The following is a 20,936-nucleotide window of genomic DNA, read 5'->3' as shown; positions in this document are numbered from 1 at the left end:
GCATTTCAAATCTATCCTGGAAATGAAAACAAAAGGAAAGGATTTTACTACTATATTCAGTGAATAGGTAAAACAGTGTATATATTATAAATTAAAAATCCTGCCTCAGTCCTTTGATTATCCAATTAAGACTGATCCCCGTCAAGGGAGAACATTAGTACTCTTTTGTTTGTACGTATCCAATCATGCAGGGAATCAAACTGGTGGCCACGGGCTGGATACATCATGCGCAGACAGGGGTGGGCCGTTGGGGGTTCCCAGCTAAGATTCAGTTCAGTTCGAAGGACTCCCAAATCCCACTCCTGGCTGGCCCCTCTCCCTCCCCAACCCTCCGAGGAATCCCCAAGTGGCCTATTTTGGATGCAGGTAAGTGCTGGGCATGTGTGGAAGCAAAAAATGGGCCTACTAGAAGTTCAGGAAGGTTAGAAATGGGCCCGTTTCTGGGCTCCGGAGGGCCTCCAGAGCCTGGGGAGGTTGTTTTCGCTCTCCTGGAGGCTCGAGGAATGCCTCCAGAGCCCGGGGAGGGCAAAAACACCCCCTTCACTGTGGTGCAGGAGGCCGACTAGGCCACGCCCATCATGGCCTCGCCCACCCAGCAATTGGGCAGAGAACCCCTCGCTAAAATTTTTGAAGCCCACCCCTGTGCAGCACAGGCCACGCCGACCCCAGCTCCATAAAGGGGAAAAAGATCACAATACATCACGTGACAGCAACGTGATGCGGCGATTTTGACACCTGATGCGGCGAGTTTCTTATACAGGGAGTTTGCTGTATAAGAAAATGTAAGGTGACGAAAATGGCTTGAAAACTCCAGTTTCATCGTCCTTGTTTACAAGGTGATCGATCTTCAGAAGAAGAAAAAAAATTGGAATGGAATATTGATCCTTTAGTATCACGGTAGAAGCCTGGAAATAAAACTTTGAGATAAACCTTCTAAACCTCTAAACCGCCATTTGAGGAAACTTCTGTACCAAAAGAATCTCCTTGGAAAATACGGAGCATTCTTCCTTCCTCGTTTTTGACCCTGGGGGGGGCAATGTTGTTGCATGAAATCCCATTGTTGTTGCATGTGAAGTGGGTGGGAAGGGAATAAAACAACTGTCATTAGATATTTGGGAGGACGGATACTTTTTAGTTTTATTTCTCTAATAATTCAATGAAAACGTCTCCAGAAAATTTTACACCATTCTGTTTGAAGTGAGAGACTGTATTTAGTCACATTATGACTTAGGTTTCTGAGTTGATTGGACCCAACTAGTCTAACATTCAGTCTAGCATTCAGATCCAGATTCTGAGCAATAAGCTGCCTCTATAAATCACTTAGAGAGGCTTGTAATCAGTGGTGGGATACAGCCAGTTCCCACCACTTCGGGAGAACCGGCTGTTAACTTTCTGAGCAGTTTGGCAAACTGATTGTTAGAAGAAATCATTAGGGCAGAGTACCGGTTGTTAAATTACTTGAATCCCACCACTGGCTGTAAAGCACTATGAAGCGGTATATAGGTTTAAGAGCAATTGCTGTTCACAGTGTTGCTTGAAGCTTATCTGCCATTTAATGTGTGCATCATAAAATGAAAAAAAAAAAGGTTAAGGAAGCAATTTTGCAGGAAACATTCTAACTCTGATGTTAGATCATCCTTTTTATATCATCTGTAATAAGAAAGTTTATTCTCTGATACCTTGAATCGTTTTGAAACGGGCTAGTCTTTTTTCAGGCTTTTCTTTCAGTTCACGTACAAAAAAACCTGCCCCTTTCTCCTATTAACTCCAAGGAAAAAAATGGCTCCGACTCCTCACCCTTTTCATAGGACTGGAATATTAATTGCAAACCCCACATGCAAGTTATGTTCCTTGAATGAATTGCTCAATGCATTTAGGGGCTGTTTTATTCTGACAGATATGTAAATTGAGACACAGTTTCCCCTTTAAAGGACCCCTTTGATTTCCCCCTTCGGACAACACCCACCAGTATCAAATTTGTGGTATTTCCTGAACCCTCTCCTGTCCATTACCACCATTCATTACCAAGCAAAAATGTGGCTAAACCTTGTGTCCTTCCTAGTAGTCCTCAAAGGTAATTATATAATTATGCCCCTATGTAAAGTTTATTACCGTAATCTGTTCTTGTATGAAGAAGATCTCATTTAAAAAACAAAATTCTTTTTAGGAGTCCGATCTCAAGTCCAGTTGGTGGAGTCCGGAGGGGGTGTGAGACGACCTGGGGAGTCCCTCCGTCTCTCCTGCCAAGCCTCTGGATTCACCTTCAGCAGCTATTACATGAACTGGGTGAGACAGGCTCCAGGGAAAGGCCTGGAATGGGTGGCATACATAAGCTCTGGTTCTGGAAGTATTTACTACTCAGACAAAGTGAAGGAACGCTTCACCATCTCCAGGGACAATGCCAAAAGCCAGCTGTATCTGCAAATGAACAGCCTCAAAGCTGAAGACACGGGAGTCTATTACTGTGCTGGAGACACAGTGAGAGGAAGTGAATCTGAGGCCTTACAAGAACCTTCCTTTCTTCAGAGCAGCTCTTCAATGTGACTGAGCCTCAGACTCTGGATTACTCAACGAGGATCAGTTTTTGATATTTCCATCATAATTCACTGAGTGTCAAAAAACTTTGCCCTCTCAGGAGGTTATAATACACCCAGGGAAGCTGAGAATGTATATAAAATAATTTATCATTGATGTTTGTCACCATAGGATCTCAAAGCTTTCGTGGAAATGAAAACAAAAGGAAAGGATTTTATTAACATATTCAGGGAATAGGTAAAACAATTAATACATTATAAATTAAAAATCCTGCCTCAGACCGTTTATTAGCTGATTAAGACTGATCCCCATCAAGTGAGAACTTTAGGATTCTTTTGATTGTAGGAGTGGTGAAATCCAAATTCTTTTTACTACGGGTTCTGTGGGCATGGCTTGGTGGGCATGGCAGGGGAAATCCCCACTTCCACCACACTCCAGGGGAAGGATACTGCAAAATCCCCATTCCCTCCCCACTCCTGAGGGAAGGGTATTGCAAAATCTCCATTCCTACTGTTGGAAGAAATATCCATCTGGGTTCAGTTCCAAGTGGGGACAAAGACACTGGAAACATGGAGGCTGCTTGGAGAGATGGTTTAATGGTGGTCAGGATCACATGGCTTGAGATCCTGAACAGAAAAAGGGCCTGAGATCCTGTGTGCTCCCTGGTTTTATGCTTTTTCTGAGCTTTGAACTTTCTGGGGCACAGGAAGAGTATCCTGATTGGTTGTCAAACTCCCAGCGGGTGGGAGTCTTAGCTAACATTGTAGGTTGTCCCTCAAGCTTGCCTGAGCCTTGCTGGCTGATGTAATCTTCCCAGGTGCCATGTGGTGAGATGGGTAGAGGCTAATCCTATCATGTCCTGAGGACCATGTCTTAATCCCATCACCCTGGAGCTGAAGGTCTTCTGTGTTGTAGATAAGATGTCTTTTGTCTTTCTGGGGCTATTAACAAAGGTGGGGGCCGCTTTCCAAGAGCATGTTTCTCCATTTCTCATCCAGGGAAATATATTCTGCCTTTTTAAATATTTTCTAAAATATTTCATTCTTCTAGGAGGGGGGTGGGTACTAAATTCCTACAATCCCTACTTTTTTTTTCTTTTCTTTTTTCAAAACGTGAGTTTTGAAACATGCTCTTGGCAAAAAATTAAAATTGATCAAATCAGGGAAGCTTGATTGGTGCTTTTAATTTTTCTGATGCAAAGGAACCCATTGATAGAGACAACAGAAAAAAATTCCTTCAGTGGCTCCCAAAAGCTTTCAACCATGAAGGTCTAGCAGCCAGGGGAAAGGTTCTGGTAAGAATTTTACAGTATCCAATTTTCTATGCCAATTAATTTCAGCTGTTAGATATCACTTTCTGAGAGCTTCCAGTCAGGTTTCAAGCAAGCACACATCCCAAAATTTTCACAGCCATGGTTTTTCTTTAAATTACAGGCTGCCCATTTCCAAGGGTTGGTTACTGAACCTGCCCTAGCTCTTACTTTAGTGCATCCAGATTTTTTTTAGTCCAAATTGAGGTTAATCAGTGTGCAATCCAGGCTTTTTCCTTTCTTTTTCTTTTTTCTTTTTTAAATTACCACACAATGAGCCCTGGGACTTCTACTCATGAGACCACCAGTGCAACATATCTTGCTTTACTGGGCAACTGGGCAGCATCATTTGTGAGTCATTCAGGGCTTGGGTTTTGGATATCACTTTTTCTGCTATCTCTTCAAGAGAGGAATTGCCTGAGGGGGATGCCTCTCCCCCATGGAATTAGCAGGGAGGTCTGACTCCTTGGGCTTTTAGTGCCACAGAGCAAAAACCAACCTAGGAGAAGCTTTGTGTGGAGGTAAGTGAAGGGAATAGTTTCAGTCTAATTCTGAATGGTGTCTCTCTCTGTGTGTGCCTGTGTATGCAGCTACTTTTACAATTCAGGCAATACAAACATTTTGGACATATTTCCCTCCCACTAGACAGAAATCTCAGGTGTTCACAACTTGTGATAGCCACTTTCAAATACAATCCTTACATGAATACTTTAGACTGATTACAATGTAAATGAGACAAGAAAGAAAACCTTACAATGAATTTTCCACCCTCCCGCCATAGTCTTTTCAGCTGTCTTCTGGGAATTGAAAAGAGTCTTTTAGTCTTTACTTGTACATCTCAGGGTCCTTTCTTTCATATCTTTTGGGTGGCATGCATGTTGGTCAGTCAGGTTTGGAAAGGTCTGCTCCAATCTGGTTTGCCTGATGACTTTCAGTGGGGGCTGGATTCAAACTCAATTCCTGGCTCCAACAAATGGAAGGTCTCCTCTAGGGGCGGCATCTGGAACCATGTGCTCTGCTTCCACAGTTGCAGAGTCATCTTTTCAGGGCTGAAAGACATTAGAACAGGATCTCCTCCCCACTTTTGTGGGTAATCTTCTCAGGAAAGGCATTGTAACAGGATTAAAATGTGGGGGGGTAGATATCTTGGAGGCAGAGTTTGAAAAGAAACAACACATCAGTATTGCAGTTACTAAAAGATAATGCAGTTTCAACAAAATGCAGACACAACTGATGAGAAAGAAAAAAACTTCACATACTTCAGGAAGAGGATGAACAGGTAAAATCATTCAAACACACAGTAAATGCAAGACTGAATTTTTTTTTCTTGTAAGTGAACTTAAAACATTTCCTCATAAACTTATCTTGTAAGTGAACTTAAAATGTTTCCTTATAAACTTGAGTTGTTACTTTAAGATAAAGAGGAGGAGAAAAAAGCAGAAATGAAAAGTTCTGTACCCTATTCCCGGTGGCCACACGAAAACAGGGTAAAGGCTCTTTCTTTCCTTTTTCTCTCTCACTCTTTTCACCATTTTCATTGTTTCAACCTTTTGTTTTTGTCTTTCCCTAACAATTTAAAATTCTTGTCTCTAGAGATCAAATACATTTTAGTTACAATTACCTCAAGGGCCCACAAAGACAGACATACACACATAAAAAACAAGGAGGACAAAGAGAGGAAAACAAAACTCTGAGATTTACACACACACTGATCATTCCTGCCATAAATCTCAGTTAAATTAGGGAAGGCACAAATCTTAACAGACAGACCATGTGGTTCAATAGAAAAAAGAGAAAGAGACAGACAAACAAACAAAACAAACAAAAACCCAAACATTCCTATTTATATATTTCCCTTTTCTTTTAAGTACCTTTATTTAGCCAAATTTGTTTCCTATTCTCATCTCTTAGCAAAGCCCATTTTTCACATAGTTTCCTCAACTACTTTTTTCGCATACCAGGCAAAACTGGCAGCCTGCGGGCATCTCAGGCCCCAAGCAGGTCTCCTAGGGGATTTCCCGCCACCCTCGAACTACAGCTTCCCATGTTTTCCTCTCCGATGTGAGGTTTTATTTTTCACTTTGGCTTAGCCGGGTGGACCCTCCTACAGTTTTCAGAAAAAAAAGTTCTGGGAAGGACTTCGACTCCCTTCTGTCGAAGTATGGGCCCCTTCCTGTTAAGGGAGCTTCTGTTTTGGATCAAAAAGGTGATCCCAGAGGACCTACTGCCCCTCCAGTAGGTACGAGCACCTCCTCAACACTGCTTCCTGCTTCCTTTTTCACATACCAGGCAAAACTGGCAGCCTACGGGCATCCAGGGCCCCAAGCAGATTTCCTGCTTTTTTTTGCTTACCAGGCAAAGCTGGCAGCCTACGGGCATCCAGGGCCCAAGCAGATCTCCTGCTTTTTTTTTTTTTTGCTTTTTTTCCTTTTTTACTCTCTTAATTGCTTCATTCACACTTACTTTCCTCTTGCTCGGCTTCCATTCCCAATAAACACAAAGTTCCACATTTGGCTTCTCCCCCTTGCTTTCTCTATCCTACTGGTCATGGCTCGGTGGAGCTAGCAGTAGGCAGAAGTGCAGCTAGAGGTTGCTCAAAGAGGTGGAATCAGATTGTTTCCTTAGATGGAATCCCACACACACACTTCCTCCTTCCCTAACAGAAGGTCCTGTGCTCTGGCAAAACCCTCATGCTCTCCAGACTTTTGGTCTTTCTGCGGCTAGGAAATGCACAGAAGAAGCAAGATCCAGCTATGATTGGGAGAAGGGCTCTCTCATTCACACACATGCAGGCATACACATATTTCCCATACTTTTCCATGCTTTAAAATTAAAATTTAGAGGTACTCACCTTCTTTCCAAGCAGCCTTTGAGCTCAACACTCAAAACCCCTTTAAAACCTAGTTCCAAATGGCCAAGGTCCAGGAAAACTTACCCACAGACTCAATGGGTCTGCTGCTAGCAAGGGAAGCTTACCTGGGCCAGGTCCATTGGTTAGGTTAGTTTGGAGTCCCATCTGCGGGTGCCAATTGTTGGAAGAAATATCCATCTGGGTTCAGTTCCAAGTGGGGACAAAGACACTGGAAACATGGAGGCTGCTTGGAAAGATGGTTTAATGGTGACCTGGATCACATGGCTTGAGATCCTGAACAGAAAAGGGCTGAGATCCTGTGTGCTCCCTGGTTTTATGCTTTTTCTGAGCTTTGAACTTTCTGGGGCACAGGAAGAGTATCCTGATTGGCTGTCAGACTCCCAGGGGGTGGGGGTCTTAGCTAATGTGTGTAGGTTGTCTCTCAAGCTTGCTTGAGCCTTGCCATGTGGTGAGTTTCTGTTTTATTGTGTTGCAAATGACGGTCATTGACATAGGTGGGGGGGAGTGAGTTTCTGTCTCTGACCCACTGACAAAGGGGGGCAGGGAGGCAGGAAGCTGCTTTCCCTTTAAAACATGTTTCTCCATTTCTCATCCAGGAAGGTATAATATTCTGCTTTTTTAAATATTTCCTAGAATATTTCATTCTTCTAGGAGGGGGGTGGGTGCTAAATTCCTACACTACCCTACTCTGGGACCAGCCAGAGGTGGTATTTGCCGATTCTCTGAACTACTCAAAATTTCCGCTGCCCGTTCTTCAGAACTTGTAAGAACCTACTGGATTTCACCCCTGGTTTGTGCAGGGGTATGAAACTGGCAGCCCATGGGCTGGATATGCCATGCACAGGCCATGCCCACCCCAGCTCCATGAAGGAAAAAAACATCATGATACATGACGTGGCAGCAACGTGATGCGGTGAGTTTGACACCCATGAATTAAGAGTGTTTGCGGTAAGAAAATGTCAGATGATTACAATTCTAAGTATAAGCATGAATTGAATACATAAAATGAATACAATTAAAGGGAACATTAGGACAGGGACAGTAGGCACAGTAGGACAGTAGGTGCTCTTATTCACGCCCTTTACAGACCTCCTAGGAATGGGGTGAGGTCAACAGTAGACAGTCTAAGGTTAACATTTTGGAGGTTTTAGGATGAACCACAGAGTCAGGTAGTGCATTCCAGGCATTGACCACTCTGTTGCTGAAGTCATATTTTCTGCAACCGAGTTTGGTGAGGTTTATCTTACGTTTGTATCTATTGTGTGCTTGTGTATTGTTGTGGTTGAAGCTGAAGTAGTCATTGACAGGTAGGACATTGTAGCAGATGATTTTATGAGCTATGCTTAAGTCATACCAAAGGCAGCGTAGTTCTAAATTTTCTAAGCCCAAAATTTCAAGTCTGGTGGCATAAGGTATTTTGTTGTGATCGGAAGAGTGGAGGACGCTTCTTGTGAAACATTTCTGGAGATGTTCAATTGTATTAATGTTCAATATCCAATGGGGTTCCAGTATCCGAGAATTGGTCTAGCAAATGTTTTGTATGCTCTGGTTAGTAGTGTAGTATTTCCGGAGAAGAAGCGACGATTAGGTTTATAACCCTGAATGCCTTTTTGGCGGATGTTGTTACAGTGGGCTTTGGCACTTAAATCGTTTGATATGAGTACTCCAAGGTCCTTGACGGAGTGAGGGTCATCTACAAGGTCATATCCACTCAATTTGTATTATGTGTTCTGATTGGTTTTGCCAATGTTTAAGACAGAGCACTTGTTGGTAGAAATTTGGAGTTGCCAATTTTTTGACCATTCCGACACAAAGTCAAGGTCTTTTTGAAGGGTAACAGCATTGTTGGTAGTTTCATTGATGAAAACGACATGAAAATTCCAGGTTCATGTTCCTTGTTTACAAGGCGATCGGTCTTCAGAAAAAAGACATGGAATGGAATGTTGTCCTTTAGTATTATGGCAGAAGCCTGGAAATGAAACATCAAGATAGACCTTCTAAACATCTAAACCGCCATTTGAGGAAACATCTGCACCAAAAAAATCTCCTTGGAGAATACGGAGCATGCTTCCTTCCTCATTTTTGACACTGGGGGGGGAGCAATGTTGTTGCATGAAGTCCAATTGTTGTTGCATGTAAGGTGGGTGGGGAAGGGAATAAAACAACTGTCATTAGATATTTTGGAAGCTGGATAACTTTGCAAAATCTCCATTCCTACCCTACTCTAGGCCCAGTCAGAGGTGGTATTTGCTGATTCTCCAAACTACTCAGAATTTCCACTGCCGGTTCTCCAGAACTTGTAAGAACCTACTGGATTTCACCCAGTGGTGGGATTTAAGTAATTTAACAACCGGTTCCCTGCTCTAATGATTTCTTCCAACAACCAGTTTGCCAAACTGCTCAGAAAGTTAACAACCAGTTCTCCCAAAGAGGTGCGAACTGGCTGAATCCCACCACTGATTTCACCCCTGGTTTGTGCAGGGGTGTCAAACTGGCGGTCCTTGGTCCAGATATGCCATGCAAAGGCCACACCCACCCCAGCTCCATGAAGGAAAAAAAAATCATGTTACGTCACGTGACAGCAATGTGATGCGGTGAGTTTGATACCCATGAATTAGAGTTTGCGGTAAGAAAACGTCAGATGATTACAATTCTAAGTATAAGCATGAATTGAATACATAAAATGAATACAATTAAAGGGAACATTAGGACAGGGACAGTAGGCACACTGTGGCTACTGGTGGCTCAACAGCCTAATACAGTCTGTTATTAACACAGCTGCTTGCAATTACTGCAAGTTCAAGTCCCACCAGGCCCAAGGTTGACTCAGCCTTCCATCCTTTATAAGGTAGGTAAAATGAGGACCCAGATTGTTGGGGGCAATAAAAGTTGACTTCATATATAATATACAAATGGATGAGACTATTGCTGAACACAATGTAAGCCGCCCTGAGCCCATTTCTGGGCTCCAGAGGGTGTCCAGAGCCTGGGGAGGCTTTTTTCGCTGTCCCGGAGGCTCGAGAAATGCCTCCAGAGCCCGGGGAGGGCAAAAACACCCACTCGGCTGTGGTGCAGGAGGCTGACTAGGCCATGCCCACCATGGCCTCACCCATCCAGCAACTGGGCAGAGAACCCCTCGCTAAAATTTTTGAAGCCCACCCCTGTGCAGCACAGGCCACGCCGACCCCAGCTCCATGAAAAAGTTCATGATACATCACATGAAGGCAACGTGATGCAGCGAGTTCGACACCCATGCGTTAGAGAGTTTGCTGTATAAGAAAATGTCAGATGACGAAAATGGGCTTGAAAACTCCAGTTTCATCGTCCTTGTTTACAAGGTGATTGATCTTCAGAAGAAGAAAAGAAATTGAAATGGAATATTGATCCTTTAGTATCACGGCAGAAGCCTGGAAATGAAACTTCGAGATAAAGCTTCTAAACATCTAAACCGCCATTTGAGGAAACATCTGCACCAAAAAAATCTCCTTGGAGAATACGGAGCATGCTTCCTTCCTCATTTTTGACACTGGGGGGGGGGGGCAATGTTGTTGCATGAAGTCCAATTGTTGTTGCATGTGAGGTGGGTGGGGAAGGGAATAAAACAACTGTCATTAGATATTTGGGAGGCCGGATACTTTTTAGTTTTATTTCTCTAATAATTCAATGAAAACGTCTCCAGAAAATTTTACACCATTCTGTTTGAAGTGAGAGACTGTATTTAGTCACATTATGACTTAGGTTTCTGAGTTGATTGGACCCAATTAGTCTAGCATTCAGTCTAGCATTCAGATCCAGATTCTGAGCAATAAGCTGCCTCTATAAATCACTTAGAGAGGCTTGTGAACAGTGGTGGGATACAGCCAGTTCCCACCACTTCGGGAGAACCGGTTGTTAACTTTCTGAGCAGTTTGGCAAACTGATTGTTAGAAGAAATCATTAGAGCAGATAACCGGTTGTTAAATTACTTGAATCCCACCACTGGCTGTAAAGCACTATGAAGCGGTATATAGGTTTAAGAGCAATTGCTGTTCAAAGTGTTGTTTGAAGCTTATCTGCCATTTAATGTGTGCATCATAAAATGAAGAAAAGGTTAAGGAAGCAATTTGGTAGCAAACATTCTAACTCTGATGTTAGATCAGCATATTTATAACATCTGTAATAAGTATGTTTATTCTCTAATATCTTGAATCGTTTTGAGACCGGCTATTCTTTTTTCAGGCTTTTCTTTCAGTTCACGTACAAAAAAACTGTCCCTTTCTCCTATTAACTCATAGGAAAAAATGGATCCTCACCCTTTTCACAGGACTGGGATATTAATTGCAAAACACACATGCAAGTTGTGTTCACTGAATGTCTTGGCCAATGCACTGAGAGGCTCTTTTATCCCGACAAATATGTAAATTGAGACACAATTTCCCCTTTAAAGGAGCCCTTTGGTTTCCCTTATCAAACAACACCCACCAATCTCAACTTTGTGGTATTTCCTGAACCCTCTCCTGTCCATTACCACCATTCATTACTGAGCAAAAATGTGGTTAAACCTTGTGTCCTTCCTAGTAGTCCTCAAAGGTAATTATATCATTATGCCCCTATGTAAACTTTATTACCGTAATCTGTTCTTATATGAAGAAGATCTCATTTAAAAAACAACATTCTTTTTAGGAGTCCAATCTCAAGTCCAGTTGGTGGAGTCTGGAGGGGGTGTGAGAAGACCTGGAGAGTCCCTCCGTCTTTCCTGCCAAGCCTCTGGATTCACCTTCAGTAGCTACTGGATGGCTTGGGTGAGACAGGCTCCAGGGAAAGGCCTGGAATGGGTGGCATTTATAAACACTGGTTCAGGTACTTACTACTCAGACAAAGTGAAGGGCCGCTTCACCATCTCCAGGGACAATGCCAAAAGCCAGCTGTATCTGCAAATGAACAGCCTCAAAGCTGAAGACACAGGAATCTATTACTGTGCGAGAGACACAGTGAGAGGAAATGAATCTAAGGCCTTACAAGAACCTTCCTTTCTTCAGAGCAGCTGTTCAATATGACTGAGCCGCAGACCCAGGATTCCTCAAGAAGGATCGGTTTTTGTTATTTCAATCATCATTCACTGCGTCTCAAGAAAGTTGCCCTCTCGGGAGGTTACAATACACACAAGGAAACTGAGAATGTATATAAAATAATTTATCATTGGTGTTTGTCACCATAGAATCTCAAACCTTTCCTGGAAATGAAAACAGAAGGAAAAGATTTTATTAACATATTCAGGGAATAGATAAAACAATTAATACATTATAAATTAGAAATCCTGCCTCAGTCCGTTTATTAGCTGATTAAGACTGATCCCCATCAAGTGAGAACTTTAGGATTCTTTTGATTGTAGCAGTGGTGAAATCCAAATTCTTTTTAACTACGGGTTCTGTGTGCATGGCTTGGTGTGCATGGCAGGGGAAATCCCCATTCCCACCACACTCCAGGGGAAGGATACTGCATAATTCCCATTCCCTCCCCACTCCTGGGGGAAGGATATTACAAAATCTCCATTCCTACCCTACTCTGGGGCCAGCTAGAGGTGGTATTTGCCGGTACTCCAAACTACTCAAAATTTCCACTGCCGGTTTTCCAGAACTTGTAAGAACCTACTGGATTTCACTCCTGGTTTGTGCAGGGGTGTCAAACTGGCAGTCCTTGGTCCGAACATGCCATGCGTAGGCCACGCCCACCCCAGCTCTGAAGGAAAAAAAACATCATGATACGTCACGTGACAGCAACGTGATACAGTGAGTTTGACACCCATGAATTAAGAGAGTTTGTGGTAAGAAAATGTCAGATGATTACAATTCTAAGTATAAGCATGAATTGAATAATAAAATGAATACAATTAAAGGGAACATTAGGACAGGGACAGTAGGCACACTGGTGCTCTTATTCATGCCCCTTACAGACCTCTTAGGAATGGGGTGAGGTCAACAGTAGACAGTCTAAGGTTAACATTTTGGAGGTTTTAGGATGAACCACAGAGTCAGGTAGTGCATTCCAGGCATTGACCACTCTGTTGCTGAAGTCATATTTTCTGCAACCGAGTTTGGTGAGGTTTACCTTACGTTTGTATCTATTGTGTGCTTGTGTATTGTTGTGGTTGAAGCTGAAGTAGTCATTGACAGGTAGGACATTGTAGCAGATGATTTTATGAGCTATGCTTAAGTCATACCAAAGGCAGCGTAGTTCTAAATTTTCTAAGCCCAAAATTTCAAGTCTGGTGGCATAAGGTATTTTGTTGTGATCGGAAGAGTGGAGGACGCTTCTTGTGAAACATTTCTGGAGATGTTCAATTGTATTAATGTTCAATATCCAATGGGGTTCCAGTATCCGAGAATTGGTCTAGCAAATGTTTTGTATGCTCTGGTTAGTAGTGTAATATTTCCGGAGAAGAAACGACGATTAGGTTTATAACCCTGAATGCCTTTTTGGCGGATGTTGTTACAGTGGGCTTTGGCACTTAGATCATTTGATATGAGTACTCCAAGGTCCTTGATGGAGTGAGGGTCATCTACAAGGTCATATCCACTCAGTTTGTATTATGTGTTCTGATTGGTTTTGCCAATGTGTAAGACAGAGCATTTGTTGGTAGAAATTTGGAGTTGCCAATTTTTTGACCATTCCGACACAAAGTCAAGGTCTTTTTGAAGGGTAACAGCATTGTTGGTAGTTTCATTGATGAAAACGACATGAAAATTCCAGGTTCATGTTCCTTGTTTACAAGGCGATCGGTCTTCAGAAAAAAGACATGGAATGGAATGTTGTCCTTTAGTATTATGGCAGAAGCCTGGAAATGAAACATCAAGATAGACCTTCTAAACATCTAAACCGCCATTTGAGGAAACATCTGCACCAAAAAAATCTCCTTGGAGAATACGGAGCATGCTTCCTTCCTCATTTTTGACACTGGGGGGGCAATGTTGTTGCATGAAGTCCAATTGTTGTTGCATGTGAAGTGGGTGGGGAAGGGAATAAAACAACTGTCATTAGATATTTTGGAAGCTGGATAACTTTGCAAAATCTCCATTCCTACCCTACTCTGGGCCCAGTCAGTGGTGGTATTTGCTGATTCTCCAAACTACTCAGAATTTCCACTGCCGGTTCTCCAGAACTTGTAAGAACCTACTGGATTTCACCCAGTGGTGGGATTTAAGTAATTTAACAACCGGTTCCCTGCTCTAATGATTTCTTCCAACAACCAGTTTGCCAAACTGCTCAGAAAGTTAACAACCAGTTCTTCCAAAGAGGTGCGAACTGGCTGAATCCCACCACTGATTTCACCCCTGGTTTGTGCAGGGGTGTCAAACTGGCGGTCCTTGGTCCAGATATGCCATGCAAAGGCCACACCCACCCCAGCTCCATGAAGGAAAAAAAAATCATGTTACGTCACGTGACAGCAATGTGATGCGGTGAGTTTGATACCCATGAATTAGAGAGTTTGCGGTAAGAAAATGTCAGATGATTACAATTCTAAGTATAAGCATGAATTGAATACATAAAATGAATACAAATAAAGGGAACATTAGGACAGGGACAGTAGGCACACTGTGGCTACTGGTGGCTCAACAGCCTAATACAGTCAGTTATTAACACAGCTGCTTACAATTACTGCAAGTTCAAGTCCCACCAGGCCCAAGGTTGACTCAGCCTTCCATCCTTTATAAGGTAGGTAAAATGAGGACCCAGATTGTTGGGGGCAATAAAAGTTGACTTCATATATAATATACAAATGGATGAGACTATTGCTGAACACAATGTAAGCCGCCCTGAGCCCATTTCTGGGCTCCAGAGGGCGTCCAGAGCCTGGGGAGGCTTTTTTCGCTCTCCCGGAGGCTCGAGAAATGCCTCCAGAGCCCGGGGAGGGCAAAAACACCCACTCGGCTGTGGTGCAGGAGGCTGACTAGGCCATGCCCACCATGGCCTCACCCATCCAGCAACTGGGCAGAGAACCCCTCGCTAAAATATTTGAAGCCCACCCCTGTGCAGCACAGGCCACGCCGACCCCAGCTCCATGAAAAAGTTCATGATACATCACATGAAGGCAACGTGATGGAGCGAGTTCGACACCCACGCGTTAGAGAGTTTGCTGTATAAGAAAATGTCAGATGACAAAAATGGCTTGAAAACTCCAGTTTCATCGTCCTTGTTTACAAGATGATTCAACTTCAAAAGAAGAAAAAAAATTGGAATGGAATATTGATCCTTTAGTATCACGGCAGAAGCCTGGAAATGAAACTTCGAGATAAAGCTTCTAAACATCTAAACCACCATTTGAGGAAACATCTGCACCAAAAGAATCTCCTTGGAGAATACGGAGCATGCTTCCTTCCTCATTTTTGACACTGGGGGGGCAATGTTGTTGCATGAAGTCCAATTGTTGTTGCATGTGAGGTGGGTGGGGAAGGGAATAAAACAACTGTCATTAGATATTTGGGAGGCCGGATACTTTTTAGTTTTATTTCTATAATAATTCAATGAAAACGTCTCCAGAAAATTTTACACCATTCTGTTTGAAGTGAGAGATTGTATTTAGTCACATTATGACTTAGGTTTCTGAGTTGATTGGACCCAACTAGTCTAGCATTCAGTCTAGCTTTCAGTTCCAGATTCTGAGCAATAAGCTGCCTCTATAAATCACTTAGAGAGGCTTGTAAACAGTGGTGGAATACAGCCAGTTCCCACCACTTCGGGAGAACCGGTTGTTAACTTTCTGAGCAGTTTGGCAAACTGATTGTTAGAAGAAATCATCAGGGCAGAGAACCGGTTGTTAAATTACTTGAATCCCACCACTTCGGGAGAACCGGTTGTTAACTTTCTGAGCAGTTTGGCAAACTGATTGTTAGAAGAAATCATCAGGGCAGAGAACCGGTTGTTAAATTACTTGAATCCCACCACTGGCTTTAAAGCACTATGAAGCGGTATATAGGTTTAAGAGCAATTGCTCTTCAAAGTGTTGCTTGAAGCTTATCTGCCATTTAATGTGTGCAACATAAAATGAAGAAAAGGTTAAGGAAGCAATTTGGTAGCAAACATTCTAACTCTGATGTTAGATCAGCATATTTATAACATCTGTAATAAGTATGTTTATTCTCTAATATCTTGAATCGTTTTGAGACCGGCTATTCTTTTTTCAGGCTTTTCTTTCAGTTCACGTACAAAAAAACTGTCCCTTTCTCCTATTAACTCATAGGAAAAAATGGATCCTCACCCTTTTCACAGGACTGGGATATTAATTGCAAAACGCACACGTAAGTTATGTTCACTGAATGTCTTGGCCAATGCACTGAGAGGCTCTTTTATCCCGAGAGATATGCAAATTGAGACACAATTTCCCCTTTAAAGGAGCCCTTTGGTTTCCCTTAACAAACAACACCCACCAATCTCAACTTTGTGGTATTTCCTGAACCCTCTCCTGTCCATTTTCCAGTACCATTCACTACTGAGCAAAAATGTGGCTAAACCTTGTGTCCTTCCTAGTAGTCCTCAAAGGTAATTGTATCATTATTCCCCTATGTAAACTTTATTACCGCATTCTGCTCTTGTATGAAGATGATCTCATTTAAATTCTTTTTAGGGGTCCAATCTCAAGTCCAGTTGGTAGAGTCCGGAGGGGGTGTGAGAAGACCTGGAGAAAACCTCCGTCTCTCCTGCCAAGCCTCTGGATTCACGTTCAGCAGCTATGGCATGAACTGGGTGAGACAGGCTCCTGGGAAAGGCCTGGAATGGGTGGCCTATATACATCCAAGCTCATCTTACACATACTACTCAGACAAAGTGAAAGGACGCTTCACCGTCTCCAGGGACAATGCCAAAAGCCAGCTGTATCTGCAAATGAACAGCCTGAAAGCTGAAGACACAGGAATCTATTACTGTGCGAGAGACACAGTGAGAGGAAGTGAATCTGAGGCCTTACAAGAACCTTCCTTTCTTCACAGCAGCTCTTTAATTCCGACTGAGCCTCAGATCCTGGATTCCTCAAGGAGGATCAGTTTTTGATATTTCCATGATCATTCACTGTGTTTCAAGAAACTTTGCCCTCACAGGAGGTTACAATACACACAGGGAAGCTGAGAATGTATATAAAATAATTTATCACTGGTCTTTGTCACCATAGAATCTCAAAGCTTTCCTGGAAATGAAAACAAAAGGAAAGGATTTTATTACTGTATTCAGTGAATAGGTAAAACAATTAATACATTATAAATTAAAAACCCTGCCTCAGTCCCTTGATTAGCTGATTAAGACTGATCCCCATCAAGTGAGAACTTTAGGATTCTTTTGATTGTAGCAGTGGTGAAATCCAAATTCTTTTCACTACCGGTTCTGTGGGCATGGTTTGGTGGGCATGGCAGGGGAAATCCCCACTTCCACCACACTCCAGGGGAAGGATACTGCAAAATCCCCATTTCTTCCCCAGTCCTGGGGGAAGGGTATTGCAAAATCTCCATTCCTACCCTACTCTGGGGCCAGCTAGAGGTGGTATTTGCCGGTACTCCAAATTACTCAAAATTTCCACTGCCAGTTCTCCAGAACTTGTAAGAACCTACTGGATTTCACTCCTGGTTTGTGCAGGGGTGTCAAACTAGCAGTCCTTGGTTCGAATATGCCATGCGTAGGCCACGCCCACCCCAGCTACATAAAGGGGAAAAAAAACATCATGATACGTCACGTGACAGCAACGTGATGGGGTGAGTTTGACACCCATGAATTAGAGAGTTTGCGGTAAGAAAATGTCAGATGATTACAATTCTAAGGATAGGCTTGAATTGAATACATAAAATGAATACAAATAAAGGGAACATTAGGACGGGGACAGTAGGCACACTGGTGCTCTTATTCATGCCCCTTACAGACCTTTTAGGAATGGGGTGAGGTCAACAGTAGATAGTCTAAGGTTAAAATTTTTGGGGTTTTGGGATGAAACCACAGAGTCAGGTAGTGCATTCCAGGCATTGACCATTGTGTTGCTGAGGTCATATTTTCTGCAATCAAGTTTGAAGCGGTTTACCTTATGTTTATATCTATTGTGTGCTTGTGTATTATTGCGGTTGAAGCTGAAGTCGTCCTTGACAGGTAGGATGTTGTAGTAGACAATGTTGTGTACTACGCATAGGTCAGACAGTTGGCGGCGAAGTTGTAGGTTGACCAAATTCAAGCCTGGTGGCATAAGGTATTCTGTTGTGAGCAGAGGAGTTGAGGACTCTTCTCATGAAATACCTCTGGACTCGCTCAATTGTATTAATGTCCGATATACAGTGCGGATTCCAGGCAGAGGAGCTGTATTCGAGAATTGGTCTATCGAATGTTTTGTATGCTTTGGTTATCAGTCTTCAGAAAAAAGACATGGAATGGAATGTTGTTTTTTAGTATTATGGCAGAAGCCTGGAAATGAAACTTCAAGATAGACCTTCTAAACATCTAAACCTCCGTTCACCTATTGAGGAAACATCTCCACCAAAAGAATCTCCTTGGAGAATATGGAGCATGCTTCCTTCCTCGTTTTTGACACTGGGGGGCAATGTTGTTGCATGAAACCCCATTATCAATGAAGTGGGTGGGGAAGGGAATAAAAGAAGTGTCATTAGATATTTTGGAAGCTGGATAACTTTTTTATTTCTCTAATAATTCGATTAAAAGTTCTCAAGAAAATTTGACACCATTCTGTTTGAAATGAGAGACTGTATTTAGTCACACTATGACTTAGGTTTCTGAGTTGATTGGAGCCAACTAGTCTAGCATTCACACTAGCATGAAGATCCAGATTGTTTAGGGCAGGGGTCTCCAACCTTGGCAACTTTAAGGCTGGAGGAAGTCAACTCAAAGCAAAGCTGGCTGGGGAATTCTGGGAGTTGAAGTCCTCCAGGCTTAAAGTTGCCAAGGTTGGAGACCCCTGGTTTAGGGCAATAGGCTGACTCTGTAAACCACTTAGAGAGGGCTGTAAAGCACTGTGAAGCAATATATAAGTCAAAGAGCTATTGCTGTGCAAAGCGTTGCTTGAAGCTTATCTGCCATTTAATGTGTTTGTGGTGTATCATAATTTTTTTTAAAAAAAGTTAAGGAAGCAATTTTGTAGGAAACATTCTAATTCTGATGTTAGATCAGCTTTTTTATATCATGTGTAATAAGAAATTTTATTCTCTAATATCTTGAATTGTTTTGAGATGGGCTATTCTTTTTTCAGGCTTTTCTTTCAGTTCACGTACCAAAAAAACTGTCCCTTTCTCCGATTAACTCCTAGGAAAAAATAGATCCTCACCCTTTTCATAGGACTGGAATATTAATTACAAAACTCACATGCCAGTTGTGTTCACTGAATGTCTTGGCCAATGCACTGAGAGGCTCTTTTATCCTGACAGATATGTAAATTGAGACACAATTTCCCCTTTAAAGGAGCCCTTTGGTTTCCCCCTTCAGACAACACCCACCAATCTCAACTTTGTGCTATTTCCTGAACCCTCTCCTGTCCATTACCACCATTCATTACAGAGCAAATATGTGGTTAAACCTTGTGTCCTTCCTAGTAGTCCTCAAAGGTAATTATATCATTATGCCCCTATGTAAAGTTTATTACCATAATCTGCTCTTGTATGAAGAAGATCTCATTTAAAAAACAACATTCTTTTTAGGAGTCCAATCTCAAGTCCAGTTGGTGGAGTCTGGAGGGGGTGTGAGAAGACCTGGAGAGTCCCTCCGTCTCACCTGCCAAGGTTCTGGATTCACCTTCAGCAGCTACTGGATGAACTGGGTGAGACAGGCTCCTGGGAAAGGCCTGGAATGGGTGGCCTACATACATCCAGCCTCATCTTCCACATACTACTCAGACAAAGTGAAAGGACGCTTCACCATCTCCAGGGACAATGCCAAAAGCCAGCTGTATCTGCAAATGAATAGCCTCAAAGCTGAAGACGCAGGAATCTATTACTGTGCGAGAGACACAGTGAGAGGAAGTGAATCTGAGGCCTTACAAGAACCTTCCTTTCTTCAGAGCAGCTGTTCAATATGACTGAGCCGCAGACCCAGGATTCCTCAAGAAGGATCGGTTTTTGTTATTTCTATCATCATTCGCTGCATCTCAAGAAACTTTGCCCTCTCAGGAGGTTACTATACACACAGGGAAGCTGAGAATGTATGTAAAATAATATATCATTGGTGTTCGTCGCCAGAGAATGTGTCATGGTATTTCAAATCTTTCCTGGAAATGAAAACAAAAGGAAATGATTTTACTACTATATTCAGTGAATAGGTAAAACAGTGTATACATTATAAATTAAAAATCCTGCCTCAGTCCCTCAGATTATCCAATTAAGACTGATCCCCATCAAGGGAGAACATTAGCACTCTTTTGTTTGTACGTATCCAATTATGCAGGGTATCAAACTGGTGGCCATGGGCTGGATACATCATGTGCAGACAGGGGTGGGCCACTGGGGGTTCACAGCTAAGATTCTGTGCAGTTCATAGAACCCCCAAATCCCACTCCTGGCTCACCCTGCCCAATCATCCCCAACCCTCTGAGGAGTCCCCAAGTGGCCTGTTTTGGATGCAGGTAACTGCACAGTCTATTACTGTGCCGGCGACACAGTGAGAAGAAGTGGATCTGAAGCCAAGCAAAAACCTTCCTTTCTTCAGAATAGCTCTTCAAATGGCTGAGCCACAGATCCAGGATTAGTCGATGAGGACTGATCATTGTCTAGTGAGAAATTCAGGACGTTTTGTTCTAGTTATCAGAGAGTTTGCTTTGACAAAATTAAAAACTCCAAGACCATTTGTCTATCTTACAGTTGGTTTGGCTTCTCTGGAATGGAATGTAGTTTTGTTTTGTTTTAATTGCCATGGCGGAGGGATGGAAAGGAACTTTTGGTTAATACCTTCGATAAATCCAAATTGGCCAACCAGACATTGGGGAAATATCTGCTCTGTTAGAATCTCCTTGGAGAACTAGGAAGGTATGTCCTCTGCTCAGTTTCGACTCTGTGGGCAACGCTGTCACAAAATCCAACTGCCTACCCACCTGGAGAAATGATATCAGTTACAAATCCAATCCCAGATCCTTGATTAGCCAATTAAGATTGACCTCTTTAAAATGAGATCTTAAGGAGTATTTAAGGAGTATCAAAATTTCCACTGCCGGTTCTCCAGAACTTGTAAGAACCTACTGGATTTCACCCCTGGTTTGTGCAGGGGTGTCAAACT

The 20,936-nt window shown here is 42.6% G+C and overlaps 3 gene segments (V, D, J or C); all 3 read left to right on the top strand.

The window, feature by feature from the left end:
• The first annotated feature begins 1,978 nt into the window (after positions 1-1,978).
• LOC131197852 (immunoglobulin heavy variable 3-48-like) lies at positions 1,979-9,949 on the top strand. The segment is given in 4 exon segments: positions 1,979-2,074; positions 2,168-2,468; positions 6,569-6,802; positions 9,886-9,949. Coding segments are annotated over 4 exon segments (639 nt in total).
• Positions 9,950-11,186: 1,237 nt separating this feature from the next.
• On the top strand, positions 11,187-16,739 carry LOC131197851 (immunoglobulin heavy variable 3-21-like). The segment is given in 2 exon segments: positions 11,187-11,285; positions 16,318-16,739. Coding segments are annotated over 2 exon segments (462 nt in total).
• A 2,435-nt stretch (positions 16,740-19,174) lies between these two features.
• LOC131197325 (immunoglobulin heavy variable 3-11-like) lies at positions 19,175-19,798 on the top strand. The segment is given in 2 exon segments: positions 19,175-19,276; positions 19,370-19,798. Coding segments are annotated over 2 exon segments (417 nt in total).
• Positions 19,799-20,936: the final 1,138 nt, after the last annotated feature.

The sequence above is a fragment of the Ahaetulla prasina genome, chromosome 4 (genome assembly GCF_028640845.1).
Source record: "Ahaetulla prasina isolate Xishuangbanna chromosome 4, ASM2864084v1, whole genome shotgun sequence".
Lineage (NCBI taxonomy): Eukaryota > Metazoa > Chordata > Lepidosauria > Squamata > Colubridae > Ahaetulla > Ahaetulla prasina.
Note: the sequence above shows the minus strand (reverse complement) of the source record. Positions and strands in the feature narration are given on the sequence as shown.